This window comes from Mixophyes fleayi, chromosome 3, assembly GCF_038048845.1.
Source record: "Mixophyes fleayi isolate aMixFle1 chromosome 3, aMixFle1.hap1, whole genome shotgun sequence".
In the NCBI taxonomy this organism is placed as follows: Eukaryota; Metazoa; Chordata; class Amphibia; order Anura; family Limnodynastidae; genus Mixophyes; species Mixophyes fleayi.
Genome location: NC_134404.1, coordinates 152,287,738 through 152,304,988, shown reverse-complemented (window position 1 = coordinate 152,304,988; position 17,251 = coordinate 152,287,738). Strand labels below are relative to the sequence as shown.

General features: G+C 39.6%; 1 protein-coding gene across 1 annotated transcript in view; it reads left to right on the top strand.

The window, feature by feature from the left end:
• The window catches only part of LMBRD1 (LMBR1 domain containing 1), a 193,248-nt gene that overhangs the window by 83,020 nt on the left and 92,977 nt on the right, over positions 1-17,251 (top strand). The window contains exon 5 of the mRNA XM_075202580.1: positions 10,133-10,200. Within this exon, the coding sequence (XP_075058681.1) occupies positions 10,133-10,200 (68 nt within the window). The remainder of the gene's footprint in view (positions 1-10,132; positions 10,201-17,251) is intronic.

Below are 17,251 nucleotides of genomic sequence, written 5' to 3'. Positions count from 1 at the left end.
TTCGTTTTTATTTAAATGAATTAACCCCTTCACCGCTGGACCTATTTTGACTCTTTTTGGGTTGGTCACATTCCAACATAAATATCTGTAATTTGTTTGTTCAGTACCTACACAAATTATACCTTATTTTTTCATAAGAGTTTGAATCTTCAGAAAATTATCACTAGTTTGCTTATACCTGCTGACACAGCAAAATACATTTGCCTAAAATGGGCAAAAAGTTTTGCAAGAAAGTGAAATGACAGGTGTATTTTTTCTAAATATCACAAAGAAATGCTTTGTGGTTTAATTCACTTTTCTAAAACAGGAATAGTCAGAGTTCTATGCCTAATTTTTTATAATAAAATCTGCACTTGAAAATGATAAAGCATTTCTTTCTTTTTTTTCTAGTTTACATTGTATTGAATGAAAGGGATATATTGGAGTAGATTTAGTTTCCCGCATTGTTCTTTAGAACAACACGGGGCGCGCAACATTACTGTTAGTACTCTAATTTTAACACTGATTTCTGCTTACGGCTCAGTGAGCTGCGAGCAAAGATCAGCATTGAAATTACCATACTAATGGTATTAATGTGCATCATTTACCGTAGTAACGGTGGTAACTGTTCTAAAGAACATTGCAGGAAATTGAATCTCCCCCATTGTGTAGGAATAATATGGGTAGCCCAACAAGGCATACCTTTTAGAAAACTAGACAGTCACCTGTATCAAATGATGGTAATTGAAGCAAGGATGTCCTTCTTAGCGCTTTCTGTAGTATAGGGTATTATTTCCTGGTTATCACCAGTAAATAACTATTAAGTGGACTCCCCTCGGTCACACGAGAGTGCTGCTGGATCTCTAGATGCTAGAATGTTGAATATCTGTGCATGACTAAAGTCTGAGCGCCTTAATGTTTTCCATATTGTAAGCTGCTGTTGTCTGGTGATCATCATTCAACTACAGAGAGTCCAAATCATTTCAAAGAGGGGGACTCCCCTCTTTCAAATAAAGGCATCCCTGATTTTTTTTTTTTAAGCCAGGATGGGGGAAATCTGTATTTTTCCTTCATCACTGAACTTCTATTTCTGTAGTGTAGGGTACTATTTACAAGATAATAACTATTATTTGGCCACTTCATTTGAAAGAGGGATCTCCCCTCTTTCAAACGAGGGCCAGAATGAAGAAGCAGCATTTTTAGGGCCCTCTCCCTGTTCCCTGACTCATTATTTATTATTTTTCTGTAGGCAGTGGGTGAGAAGGTGGGGTTTACTAACATCACCACAATTATGTCGTTAAATTGTGCCCCAGTCCCCCATCAGTCACCAGCAGGAAACAGTTGTGGGGAACAAGTATAATTTTAACTTCTTTGATCCCCCTGTGTTAAGGACGAGAACCACTTGTCATCGGTACTGTAGAGGTTCAAATTAATTCACAAAGGTTTTGCAGAAATGTAATTTTGTGCCTATTTTGGACATGGTCTATGGAGAAAAACATGGATATGTGGATAAAGATAAGTGTCTTTGAGTGCCAAAAGTTAGCATCTTCTGAGGGGAGGTGCCGATCATGTTAGGGGTGTTTATTGACTTTACTTATGAACCCTAATGTAAACACAATATTTTGTTTTGTGGAGCTATCTAAGGAGAAATTAGGAAAAATACAGCCTTTTCTTCACCACAAAAGTATTTTTGGAGGTACAGAGTCGCCTTTTGCCTATTCAAGGTGCACTCTATATTTAATAATCTTTATTTAAAAGCTCATTTATACATTTGTTCATTTTAACCATAATGAAAACGCACAGAAGTGACACATCTAACGGAAAGCCTTGATGTGCCTGAACACGCATGATTAATGTAAGACACATATGCGACTAAACTGTTGAGTATTTTAGGAGAAAAATGAAATGATTAAATTAATGAAGAGGGTAGTTCTTAAGTGCTAGTTGGCTGGAACTAGAAAGGACATTTTCCCTCTCTTCACCATGCGCATTTCCAATCAAACCGTGGTCCTGCCACAGAAGGCATAGGTTGACATTCCAGGGCCAGTTCTAAAAACTGGCAAGTAGGTGAGCACATACCAATGCACCAAGTGGGTAATTAGATGTATTTGCGGAATTAGAAAATTTCTGTATGCCTGCGTTTTTTTGCACTTTAATGACTATTGATTAAGACTTTAACAGAAACATGTCCCCATCCAGTGAACAATTTCTGATTCACCAGAGCTATTCTGACACTGAAAAACAGGCAATATATAGTGCACATTCCTCTATAATACACCATTGTTTAAATCATACTTAACCATCTTTTGTATTTCTCCCTTCCCGGGGATTCCGGAGGATAGGTAAATTGGCAATGTGGAGGGGTTAGGGGTGCCCCATGTCTTATCATTTTGGCTCTGTGTTGAGATAACATTCTGAGGCGGGAACAAAATGAAGCATTTCACGGCGAATCACGTCATCGACGCCCTAGCCCGTCCACTTCACTATGACGTGTGCAGAACGCGGGAGAATTTCCTGCTCGTTCGGGAGACCTACCCAAAATTTGTAAAAGTATGCTCTTAGTATATTTTCTAGGTTTAGTCCACTTAAGATTTTCATTTATTTTTATGAAATGCAATAGGATCTTATCCATCATCATCATCATCATCATCATTATTTATATAGCGCCACTAATTCTGCAGCGCTGTACAGAGAACTCATTTACATCAGTCCCTGCCCCACTGGAGCTTACAGTCTAAATTCCCTAATATAGACACACACTCGCACACAGACACAGACAGACAGAAAGGGAGAGACTAGGGTCAAATTTGATAGCAGCCAATTAACCTACCAGTATGTTTTTGGAGTGTGGGAGGAAACCGGAGCACCCAGAGGAAACCCACGCAAACACAGGGAGAACATACAAACTCCACACAGCTAAGGCCATGATTGGGAATTGAACTCATGACCCCAGCGTTTTTTATACTTGTATGCGTCTCGTCTAGTCTTTTGGAGGCTATGTATAACGAAGAATCACATTTTATTTTTTATAGAGATTGAGAGATAAAAAACTGTCAAATGCTGTCTACAGTGATATATACTGCACTGCAACTGACACACAAAGTTTATCTTTTTTTAAATGAACTGATGTCTGTATGAACAAAGTAACTTTTTCCGCAATGCTGATAGGTGACATACACGCCACAAAGCCCTAACATCTAGTTTAAGCTTGTTGGTGAAAAACTGGTGCTAACTACATTAATTTTGATCCCTTTGCTACCAGAACGTACATATACAAGAAGCATAAGAACCTCAACAAAATCATGATGCAAGTTAAAAGAAAGGACTTTTTCAGAAACTTTACATCTATTACACTATGCATATAATTCATGTATTATACATTGTTAAAGAGCTATATTAACAATTATGGCATTAACAGTGATTTACAAAGCTGCAAATATATTTGCCTGCAGCGCAAACGTTGTTTGTTGACTTAATGCTCAATTCCACTCGCATGGTTTTGAAGGTGAAGATATAGTTTACTGCAGATTTGTAATATTTTTCACCTTTTGTTAGGACAGGCTTGGCGGGTATTCGATGTTGGCTAGGCACCCTTGTGTGTCTTGTATTGCAATTACATGAAAACGTTAAATTTTGTTTTGCATAATGAGATTATTTGCTGATTTATGCCCACTGAAGTTGGAAAGTGCACTACAAGGTTGAAACAAGTAAATATTGTGATTTTTTTTCTACAAACTGAGTGAGGAGTGTGTCTGCAAATCATGTGTCAGGCTTATTCAGTTTACAGCGTGCAAACATTTTTAGACTCTCATACTATTAATAGATTTTATTTTTTTCTGGTGTAAATGACTGGAGATACACAAAATTTATAAATTACTTTGAAAAAGAAAACTGGTTGTGTTACTGTGTGGGCTGTGATCCTGACCTTAGCTCTAATCCACAGTGAAAGAATGGCAAGCTGTGCAAGGATCATTGAGCAGCTCAAAGTGGTCTGTCTGGTGATAAGGAGGAGGAGGGTGGAAACATTTGCCAATGCTAGTCGTTTTCTGGCCATTTAAATACTTTTATTATTACTGTATATTAATAAAAACCCCACAATGGCAGTCCCATAGAACCAAAACAAAGACCATTTAATTCGGTGTTTTGTCCATTTCTGATAACCACACTTTATTCTGTAGGGCCAGTCCATGTTTAGCCAAGCCAGTGGCTTCCTGCTGGGACCAGGTCTTTGAAATTATAAAGATGAACACATCATCTAAATTAGATCACTTAATTCCTAAGAAAAGTAGTACCGTATTTCCCCATGTATAAGATGGACCTTTTTACCCCAAATTTTGGGTCTAAAAAAAAGGTGCGTCTTATACAATGCAAGTTCCACTTACCTGATTGAAGAAGTCGGCATCCGGTGTGAGGAGTCCCCGCTAATCAGATCCAACTGCTCCAGCGGTGTTCAGCGTGTCAGCCGTTGCAAAAGGACCTTCAGGTCCTGCAGGCGCCTCCCACAGTGTTGGCGCTGTCAGTCACATAACTGACAGTTCCGATGATCGCCGCTGCAGATTCCTCCGTGTTTCCCCTACAAAAGCTGCACAGTCTTGTTGACATTAGACAAGTCACGTAGACACGCTTGGGGCGTGTCTACGTGACTTGTCTCTTGTCAGCAAGACTGTGCAGTAGCGCTCATTGCCTCATTGCCTTACTGCCTCATTGCCTCACTGCCTCATTTTGGTGTGAATGTGTAAGCTGCTCTAGTGAATCACAAATTACAAGCTACAGTGTGCTCTGTGACAAATTGCAGGCTCCTCCATAGTGTGCTCTGTGACAAAAATTAGAAAGAGCCTTTTGATTCCTCCTGCTGCACATTGCATTTATGATAAATAAAACTTGAGTTCAATAACTTTATGTAATACATCTTTTTTTTCATTTTGGGCCCCAAAATTAAGGTGCGTCTTATACATGGGTGCGTCTTATACTTGGGGTATTCTCCTACGCTATTATTAACCTCAATAACATTCAATAACAATCATTTCCACTAATTTCCAGTGTATTTGGAACACCTCACACCTCACAATATTGTTTTTAGTCCAAAACGTTGGACCGAGGTAGCTTTCTGGACTGCGTAGTGGAGTGGCCCCTGTACCCAATTTGGTACCGGGACCACAATAAAAAAAACCTTAACTGGTCTGAATTTCACTCTACAGATGGCTGATCCTACATCCTCTGCAGCATATACAGGGTGTAGTTCTAACGCGTCAATACCTCTTGTTTTTGACGATGACAAGTCATTTTAATTAATTTTGGATTTGGCCCTAACATTGAATGTAGTTTAATATCTGATGCGCATCTATCTGGACTGCGTAGGGGAGTGGCCCCGGTACCCAATTTGGTACCGGGGCCACAATATTAAACCCTCAACTGGTCTGAATACCACTGCACAGATGGCGGACACCGGATGCACGTCTAACACCAACATAGCAGTTAAGGCCTCAGTTATTTTTTTTTTGGAACTACAAAAAAAAAAACCGTAGCAATAGAAATGGTAGTTCGTCTTTTTTGGAAATAAAGAAAGAAAGTAGTAATAGAAATGGCAGTTCCTCTTTTTTGGGAACTACATATAGAATGAAAATATAAATAGAAATGGCAGTTCCTCTTTTTGGGAACTACATATAGAATGAAAATATCAATAGAAATGGCAGTTCCTCTTTTTGGGAACTACATATAGAATGAAAATATCAATAGAAATGACAGTTCCTCTTTTTGGGAACTACATATAGAATGAAAATATAAATAGAAATGGCAGTTCCTCTTTTTGGGAGCTACATATAGAATGAAAATATCAATAGAAATGGCAGTTCCTCTTTTTGGGAACTACATATAGAATGAAAATATCAATAGAAATGGCAGTTCCTCGTTTTTTGAACTACACAAACAATGAACGTAGTAATAGAAATGGCAGTTCCTCTTTTTGGGAACTTAACAAGAATTAGAGCATTTTTTTTCTCTCTATTAGAGTGTAATGCCCCTTAAAACTAAGATAGTACGTATTCTAGGAGACCCTGTTTATATATTTAAATTGGTTCTGCAGAAATATGCATGATAATCACTGTACAGAGATCTGTAATAGAGCAGCGATTAAAGTGGCCTGATTAAAGGTCATGTAAGATCTTAAAGCACTCACAATTATATAGATACTGTATTCTCGTTAAAGACGCTGCCTAACGTGTATAAAAGTTGGCACTTATATAGCGCTTGCTTCACTGGGTGATGTGAGCAAGCGGAGTGTGTTAATATGTAGAGACCCTATCTAAACATTAATATGATAGAACAAATAGCAGCGCTGTATACGCTGTGTGTAGGTAAGGTAAGGATCTCAAATACCATGACACTCTGTTTAGCCTAATCCCTGACCATGTAATATCACGGAAAGCCTATTTGATTATCAAGGCCAATGGCTAGCTTCTGCTAAATCAGACAGAGTATGCAGCACACATCTAACACCAATATAGCTGTGCCGGTGACATGGCCTGCAGGAATATCTCTAATGGAGATAGAACTAGGCCCCAAAGAGCACATAATGCCAAAAAGAGTTGCAAGATGGTATTGTCCTTGGGCCCTCCCACCTACCCTGATGTTGTTGAAATAGGACATGCACACTTTAACAAACCAATCATTTCAGCGACAGGGCCTACCAAACTACTGTGACTGAAATTATAGGATGTCCCTAGGTGGCCAAGATCCTTACCCCTGCTTATTTGAGCTTTACATAAGCTACATATGGCCATACATTTGTTGTCTGGATTCGGATAAAAATAACTCCAGACAGAAGAGGTGGATTTTTGGGTCTTCTGACCAGGCATGACGATGGGCTTTTTCATCCCATGGACAACAACTGTTTCCCCCCCTGGTGGCTCATTTATGATAACCACATCAGCATCCTCCTCGTCAAGTTCCTCCACAACGCCAGTTACATCAATAGCCTCCTTGATACCTTGATTATCCAAATCTGAATCTACACTGTGGGTCATCCTTCCAGCATATGCAGAGGGTGTGCTGCAAATGGTGGATGGAGTCACCTCTTCCCGTACAGTGATGGGAAGATCAGGCTTCGCAACCACCAACACCCTTGGACTCGCCTTGGGGATTTGTGATGTCATCTGTTTAGAAGACAGAGTTGTTTGCTGTTTTGTTGTTGTTGCTGACAGCATAACTCTCCAATTTTTTTGAGAGGGGGGGAGAAGGAGGGCTTAGATCCTTGGGTGAAGCTGAACCACTAGTCCTGAACACGGGCCAGGGCCTAAGCCGTTCCTTGCCACTCTGTGTCGTAAATGGCATATTGGCAAGTTTACGTTTCTCCTCAGATGTTTTCAATTTTCTTTTTTTGCTAATTTTAGTCAACTTTGGGTTTTTGGATTTTACATGCCCTGTACTAGGAGATTGGGCATCGGCCTTGGCAGACGACGTTGATGGTATTTCATTGTCTATGTCATGACTAGTGGCAGCAGCTTCAGCATTAGGAGGAAGTGGTTCTTGATCTTTCCCTACTTTATCCTCAAAATTTTGGTACTCCATTATATGCAGCACAAGAGAGCGTACCCCTAAACCACACACACTGGGCAAAGCCTTTACAAAATATCTGCGGCACAGGAGAGTACCACTGGACTGTAGTTATACAGCAGTACCTAATTTTTGTGACAGCTGGAAGAGTGAACGTAATGTGACTTTGAAATTAAATAGTACTACCTAATTTTTGTGACAGCTGCAAGAGTGAACGTAATGTGACTTTGAATTGAAATAGTACTACCTATTTTTTGTGACAGCTGCAAGAGTGAACGTAGTGTGACTTTGAATTGAAATAGTACTACCTATTTTTTTTTTCAACCTAATTTTTTTTTTTTTTACGTATCATTTTTTTATAATTTTTTCATTTTCTTTTAGATTTATTTTTTTATAACTTTTTAATAATTTTTTTATAACTTTGGAATAATTTAGAAATAACAATGCCCTTAGCAGAACAGAGCACAGGACACAGCACCACTGGAATCAGCAGGACACAGCACTGCACAAAGCACCACTGGACTCAGCAGGACACAGCACTGCACAAAGCACCACTGGACTCAGCAGGTCAGAGCACAGGACACAGCACCACTGGACTGGACTGAGCAGAACACCGCACAGCACGAGAAATCACAGGACAGAGGACCACCTAACACACCCTCCCTCTTCCCTGATCAATGCCCGAGTGAAGATGGCGGCGGCAAGCGGGAAATTTAAAGGATCCGGGTATCGGGAGATCCGACAGCGGGATTATGAGTCAGAGCCTCGTTTTAAGTTTTGGAATTGGCGGGAATACCCGGACATCGCTCGGATCTGACTCGGAATCACACTGTTCGGGTGGGCTCGGATTCCAGACAAACGAGCCCGCTCATCCTTATTTTCTACAAGCGTGGCTGCTTACATCTTCCATTGCTAACAATTTGTTGCAACCATGTTTCAGAATTGCTGTTCCTGCTGATATAGTGCATTATTGAAAGAGTTCAAATATTTCTATTTGGCAGAAATTAGCCAAGTTTAGTTGTGTTTTTTTTTTTTTTGCATTGAATATATTGGCAATGTGTTAGGCAATCTGGCCATGGGTCATCCTCTCCATTCTCTGAAAGTACAGTGTGTTTAGGTTCTAAATTACTGTAGTTTTCTGGTTAATGCCACAGATTTAATATTTATGTGATTTAGTCTTCTGTGAAAATCGTAATCTTTAAAAATATATTAAAGTCATAACAATAAATGTTGAATTAATAGCATATTGCTGAGGACAAAAAAGTGCTTGGAGCTTTATAATCTGGAAGTCCCCTAAGAAATTTTACACATTAAGGGAATTGAAAAAAGCTAGGGATACATGCAAGTAAGACTTGCATGTAAAATAAAGCCAACCTTGAAGTAGCTGAGTATTTTAGGACGCTAAGTATTCATTGATTTAGACATTTGACATCAGATATTCCTTTAACCCATTTTTTCCAAAAACACTTTTGAAAAGCAGCATCCACGGCAATGATATGCAACCTAATGCACTTCAGTATGAGTAGCCTTTTATCCTTCAGGATGGCAGGGCATTACCCTTAATCTCATTAACAATTTAGATCAGTATATTTAATCAAAGAGAGAGACGCCTATCTGTAATATATCAGCAAGCATTTTAAACAAGTGTTATACGCTATAACAAACAAACCTGTCAGTACTGCAGGAATGAGCTGGTGGCCGCAGGTGAAGGCTTGGAGGGCTGTCTGTTGCCCATTACTGATCTAAGTTTGCACCAATAAACTATCATCAATCTCTTTTACAAATTGTACAAAAGTAAACTCACAATTTTCGATGAACAAAATCTACTCGTCACACTGATAGCTAAAGGTTTTGTAGTAAAAAAAAGTGATTTGCAAAGTAAACTCTACAAGACCAACTCTATACAGATGTTGCCATGATCAGTGCCATAGGAAGCGATGCTGACACATGCCAACACATATAATAAATGAGGTTTGTGAAAAGCACAGAGTCCTTTTTGTTTAGTAAACCACTGCGGCTGACCATATGTATCCTTTTGTTTTAATTTTAATCATGCCCTGTCCGTTGCCGTATGTTTCAAATTGATTAATATATTCGGCAAAAGTAGTAATTATGTAGTTGAATTATGTGCTTAGTAATAAGACAAGTATATACAAAAGTTATGTAATGTACTTTTTTCCACTCCACCTTCTATAAATTGCATGCCCTCTATTTGGATAAGGGGAACGAATGCATAGTTTCTTTAAACGTGATAGTTTTCAAATTGCAAGGTACCAGTGACTATAAATTTGAAACTACAGTAATTGTAACTAATAAATATATATATATATATATATATATATATATATATATAATTTCTTTTAATGTAATTGTAAACAAAAAATGTTGTAACATGTGCCAGAGTAAAGCTATATATTTACTGTTTAACAAAATAAGACTTGTCCAGTTGACCTTATTTTGGTGTATTAGGACAGAACTGTTTGCTTCTGTTAGATAATGGACAAACAACGGTTGAATGAAACTATACCTGTACTGTAGCAGTGCTTGGTTTTTTTGATGTGACCTACTGACTGATCTCCCTGTTTTTTTCTGCCCCCTGTAGCAAATAACCAGTGCTCTCAAGTACACGTTTGGGTTTGTTCTAGTGTGCTCATGTCTTCTTCTTGTTGGGTAAGTAGATTACTTGTCTCTGCAAATGTTCTTGTTTCCAAGGGGTAAATGTATCAAGGTGCGATTTTGCAAATCCACTGATTTTTCTTGGGAGAGTTGAAACTCGCAGATGTATGAACCTGAGATTTCCTGTAAAATCGCCAGAGATGTGTTTCTGTCAAAATCGCTATTTCCAAAATCTATAGAGATCAAACTCCCGACTGTTCCCCACTCTAGCTATACAAGTCTCAAATGTATGAAGCTGCGATTTAGCCAACTCTCCTGAGTTTGCTTTAAAACACGCCAGATACAACACGCTGCATTCTAGCAGCGTGTTCAGTAAACACATCACTGTTAAACTGCCTGTCTATAGAGCCAGAGGTCCCGGCAGCTGTCAAAACTGATAAAAATATAAGTTGGGGGAAAAAAAAGTGTGGGATCCCAGTCGATTCACTATTAACACTAGTGCTGCCAGCCTACTGCTGGTTGCGTGGAAATCTGGAGAAAATTTTGCGTGTGGTCCCCCCGATTTTCACATAACCAGCACTAGGCAAACCAGCCGGGGTGGGTGGCACTATAGCAGGGGGACACCAACCCCAGGCTGTTCAGCGCTGGACTGGATTCCCTGGGGAGTGGGGTCCGCCAAAAAAACCCGAGAGGCCCCCCCTGTAGGGACAACCAACCCAGTGCTAAAAGCACTGGGACTCTTCCTACACCCCTGGGCGGTGGGTGTAGGGTAATAAATAACGATATAAGTTGAAAAAAAATAAATTTTGTTTTGTGGAACTACAAGTCCCAGCCAGACGGGGTGCCATAAACAATGTGGGCATGCTAATACTTGGATAACTACAAGCACCAGTATACCCATGGCGGCACAGGAGAGTTAGCTTAACACGGGAGTGTTTGACATTGCAGCAAATTGCCACAGATGCGATTTTGAAGATCAGGGTAAAAATCACAGCTTGATACATTCGATAACTTTTGGGCAAAAATCGGGGGTTAACACCCGCGATTTGCCATGATTTTAAAACGCTGGAAAAATCGGACCTTGATACTTTTACCCCCAAATCTTTAATGCAGTATTCTTTTAGAATTAATATTGTTTTTTGTTTTCTATTGTAGTATTTTGGATTTTTTTACTTTTTAAAGTACATTTATAAATGTAGTGACAAATAATGCATTTTTCCAGCAAAGATAATAATGAGTTGGCTATGTGAGGCTGTCCACTCCAGTTATTTTGCATATTACCAATTACTCTTACTCAGCAGAGCAATCCATTTCTGCAGTAAAGTACGTGGTAGGGATAACATTTGCATTAACCTTAATAAGCTATTACAGGCTACTTGATATTGCACAGTTAGTGTTATGAAAAATACCTGTATTTTTATGTAATCACTTAGTGATTATTAGGACTCCTAATACTATTATAATTTACAGTAGAACAGTATGGAGGGTATACATTATTCGATATATAAATTGATAAAAATCTTTATTTGTATGCTTAGTCGTACTGTATAACTTGAACTCCTTTCTAATCTCTATATGCTCTTGCTTTGCGCAGCAAATTATATTATGGCACTCTGCCTGCAGCATTGTGCCATAGAACTTTGTGACTTCTAATATCCTTAACTTGAGTACCTTCTACATCTATGTTGTCAGTATCCCAGTATCTTTTGCTCTTCCTTTTATATATAATTAAAGTTTCGCAAAAGATATCAATAGAGTACAGTAACACAATACAACTTAAATAGCAAGAATGTATTAGCTTTATGCATATTATGCATTATGGTCAATTATCAGCATTTTAATTGATGACGGTACACATACTCCTGACCAGTATTGGACAAGTGAAGTAACTGCAAGAAACATTTGTGATATGGTGTAGTGCGTGAGGTGACTCCATGTTAGGTATAAAAGTAGCACACTGCCACCACCATCTGTCTCCAGACTATGCAAGACTTTTTTTTTTATCTACGTCTCAGTTGTCCTATTATGCAAAACTGCAAAAAGAAGTACTACAACAGTAATACAATTAGCTATATCAACTTACTGTAATTTGTTATTAATGTATTACTATGATACTGATACATTGCCCATCCCTGTGGAAGACAGACGCTACCTTCTGCATGCAAGCATGATTTACTGATGTATAAACATATTGTTTTACCACATCTCATATATATTTAAGATAAAATATATATAAGCAAATAACAGATTAAGGGAAAAGTCTAGACAAATTAGACTACATATGCAGTGTGTGTGTGTATATATTAGGGATGTGCATCGGCGACTTTTGAGGTCTCGTGTTTTGGATCCGGATTTTCGCGATGTTTTGGGTTCTGATTTGTTTCGCAAAACACCTGCCGAAAGGTTTTGGTTCGGATTTAAGGTTTTGGATTCGGATTTTTTTTGAAAAAAAAATAAAAAGTGTAAAAATCAAGTTTTTGGGCTTATTTTCACTCCTACGCTATTATTAACCTCAATAACATTCAATAACAATCATTTCCATTAATTTAAAGGCTATTCTGAACAGCCAACACCTCACAATTTTTTTTTTTTAGTACAAAACGTTGCAACGAGGTATCTTTCTGGACTGCGTAGAGGAGTGTTCCCCACAATATAATTAAAAACCCATCAACTGGTCTGAATTACACCCAAAAATAGTATCTGCACTGCGTAGAGGACTGGCCACTAGCCACCACAATATAATATATAGAAAACCTTCAACAGGTCTGCCTTACACCCAAAAATAGTATCTGGACTGCGTAGAGTAGTGGGCACTGGGCACCACAATAAAATATATAGAAAACCTTCAACAGGTCTGCATTACACCCAAAAATAGTATCTGCACTGCGTAGAGGACTGGCCACTGGCCACCACAATATAATATATAGAAAACCTTCAACAGGTCTGCATTACACCCAAAAATAGTATCTTCCCTGCGTAGAGGACTGGCCACTGGCCACCACAATAAAAAATATAGAGAAAACCTTCAACAGGTCTGCAATACACCCAAAAATAGTATCTGGACTGCGTAGAGTAGTGGGCACTGGGCACCACAATATAATATATAGAAAACCTTCAACAGGTCTGCATTACACTGCACATACGGCTGCTCCTCCATCCTCTCCATCATATACATGTTGGAGTTTCAGCGTGTCAAAACCTCTTGTTTTTGATAATGACAGTGCATTTTGAATATTTTTTAATTTGCCCCACAACACTGAATGTACTTTATCTATGATACGCATCTATCTATCTTGACTGCGTAGTGTGGTGGCCCCGGTACACAATTTGGTACCGAGGCCACAATATAATTAAAAAACCCTCCACGGGTCAGAATTCCACCAAAAAATGGTATGGACTGCGTAGTGTGGTGTGCCCGGAACACAATTTTTTACAGCGCCAACAATATAATTAAAAAATTGGGCATCAACTTTCACCGTTGTTTAATATCTGATACACCTAAATATGGACTGCACAGTGGAGTGGCCCCGGTAGTAAACGTTGTGAGGAAGCAACCTCCTTCGCCGCTCACTGACCAGGTTACCCGCTGCACTAAAAGCTCTTTCCGAGTACACACTGGAGGGGGGACAACTCAGGTAAAATAGAGCCAGTTTGTACAGGGGCTTCCAAACTGGCTTTTTTTCCTGCCAATAACAATTTGGACTGTCTGACATGTCTACTTGGATGGTGTCAGCAAACTAATCCTCCACCATTTTTTCAATTGTGACAGCATCCAATGCAGCGACAGTAGACATGTCTGCAATGGTTGCCAGGTCCTTCAGTCCGGACCAGATGTTATCAGCATCCCCGCCAGTGCCTCTTTTAGGAAAACTGAGCTTTTTCCTCGCAGCCATAGATGTGGAAGAAAATGAGGGTTTCCTATGTCGTAGGTGGCTGTGTAGACTTGAATGGCCTTTTGATGCTCCTCCATCCTCTGCAGCATATAGAGGGTGGAGTTCTAGCACGTCACTACCTCTTGTTAATTTAGATTGCAAGGCTTGTAAATACTTTGAAGATGAAAAAAAGCAGGCTGCACAAACTGTGGAGCTAGAAAGTTAAATTAAATAGACCACTTTTTTTGGTGGCTAGTATCCCCTCTTCCCGTACAGTGATGGGAAGGTCAGGCTTCGCAACCACCAACACCCTTAAACTCGCCTTGGGAATTTGTGATAATTTCTCTTTAGAACCCCGAGTTGTTTGCTGTTTTGTTGCTGACACCATAACTCCTCAATTTTTTGTAGGTGTGGGGAGGAGGAGGAGGGCTAAGATCCGTGGCTGAAGCTGAACCACTAGTCATGAACACGGGCCAGGGCCTAAGCCGTTCCTTGCCACTCCATGTCGTAAATGGCATATTGGCAACTTTACGTTTCTCCGCAGATGATTTCAAGTTTCTCTTTTTGCTACTTTTACTTAACTTGGGCTTTTTGGATTTTACATGCCCGGTACTACGAGATTGGGCATCGGGTTTGTAAGACGACGTTGATGGCATTTCATCGTCTATGTCATGACTAGTGGCAGCAGCTTCAGCATTAGGAGGAAGTGGGTCTTGATCTTTACCTACTTTATCCTCCAAATTTTTGGTCTCCATTATATGTAGCACAAGATACTGCAGAATGTGTGAACTTGGTAATATTGCAGTACCAATGGACTTATACTGCTGGATTGGTTTTGCAAATTTGGTTATAATTATTATATATTTTTTTTTTTTTAATTTTTTTTTTATTTTTTAAAAACTTGGGAATAATGGGGAAATAACTATGCCCTTAGAAGCACAGAGCACAGGACACAGCACCACTGGACTGAACAGGACACAGCACAGGACCCAGCAGCACCAGTGAACTCCGCAGGACAGAGCACAGGACACAGCACCACTGGACTGAAGTGAACAAGACACAGCACAGGACCCAGCAGCACCACCACTGAACTCAGAAGGACAGAGCACAGGACACAGCACCACTGGACTGAGCACAGCACAGCACAGCACAGCACAGAACAGCACGAGATATAGCAGGACAGAGGACCACCTAACACACCCTCCCTCTACCCTGATCAATGCCCGAGTGAAGATGGCAGCGACTAGCGGGGAATTTATAGGATCCGAGTATCGCGAGATCCGACAGCGGGATTATGAGTCAGAGCCTCGGTTTCAGATTTGAATTTGGCGCCAATACCCGGATCTGTCTCGGATCCGACTCGGATCGGCAACGTTCGGGTGGGCTCGTATTTCAGAAATCCGAGTGCGCTCATCTCTAGTATATATATAGTATATATGTGTGTGTATAGAGATATATATATATATATATATATATATATATATATATATATATATATATATATATATATATATATATATATATATATATATAGTGTGTGTGTATATATAGATGAACCTTCTTCCATCAACTTCTCAACAAACGGATGATTCAACATAAAGAAATCTATGGTCCTCTGTTCTTGTTTGCAACCATGAAGGTTTTTTATGATGGTGCGGGCATATTTTTCAGGCTTGGTTTGCATCTAGTCCATCCCTTAGAATTCAAGATGATGATAATTGCTACTTGGTACTACTATTAATAAAGAGTGATCATCTTCATCCCATGTTCAGCATATTTTTTCTGATGGAAGGTGGGTGTTGCAGGATGAAAATGCCCCCATCTACAGGACACATGTTGGCACTCAATGGTTTAATGAGTCTAACAATGACGTTATCCATTTGCCATGTCCTTTTCAGTCACCAGATCTGGACCCAGTTGAGCACTTGTATATAGGGATGTTCTGGGATAACACCTGAGACAGCATTTTCTACTGCCATCAACCAGTCTTCTTGTGAGAGAATTGTGTTCTTTTTCTCCTGAACAATTCCAGACCACTATGCATGCAGGTCGTACCAGGCATATTGCCCAAACTGGCTGCTCTTGTGGCATTACTAAGAGAAGCATGGGGTAATTGGCTGAAGATTCATTGAAATCAATGGAAGGACAGGTCCCTTCCCCTACAACCAGTGGATGTGAAGCGAGCGGTTGGGTAAACCCAGAATTAGACTGCGCTCGTGCCTTAGCCCAGGCTGGTTCTACCCACCCAGAGGCAATCCCAGCCAGTGTGTACCACAGCTGGACTCCTGCCAAAGGCATCCCTGTCTGACTGTCCACTTGGTCATAGCCTGATATTTTACATAAATAAGAACTTACAGATGAAGCCCCGCCATCCTAGACCTTCCTTAATTTTGCATGACAGGCAAGGAAAGTAAACCAAGAAAGATACAGAGTACACAATATAGAGAACCAGGTATCAACAGACACCAATAAGGTCATCAGAAATTGTTCAGAAATATACTCTATAATTCCCAATTCAATCCCACTCCAGCTAGCTGCTAGAGAGACAAAGGTCGTAGTTGCTGGCACAGTGTGATATTCAGTACACACCTGAAATCAGTCAGGGGGAGGTAAATTATGCTGCCTGGATCAGCACCACCCCCTATGACTCATATAACTCTCTTTATCTAACATGAAAACAAAAAGATCAGGAAAAAGGCTGATTATAGAGTACCCAATATTGAAACATGTACCAGGTGTCAATAGACATTAAAACTCAGCAGAATTTGTGCAGAAAGATACAACACAATCCCAATGCATTCTGTTAGGGTAATTTTACCTCTCCTTTATCAAGTCCCTTCAGATATCAGTGAGATAAGATGCTTTTTAACCAGGAGATCAGTAATCAAGACAGACATGTCAATGTCAAGATGGAACTGAGCTGTGCTCATTTGTTAGTGGGCTACATTTATACATGAAAAAACGTTTGATCTAGTTATAGGATAGAAACACATGATTGATATTTTCCTGAGTAAATATAAATCTTCTGACAAAGCTAGTTAGTTCTCTTCATGACTCTTTTATGGGTTATTCTTATCAACTTTCACTGGAGCCAGTACTCCCAATGTCATCATCCATTATCCCCTGTCCTAGGGGTCTTTGGGATAGTTCAAGGCTGGAGCTGGCGATTATGCTGAATGTATTTTTAAGGCAAATACCAACATTTTTAACTCCTTCACATATCATTATTACCA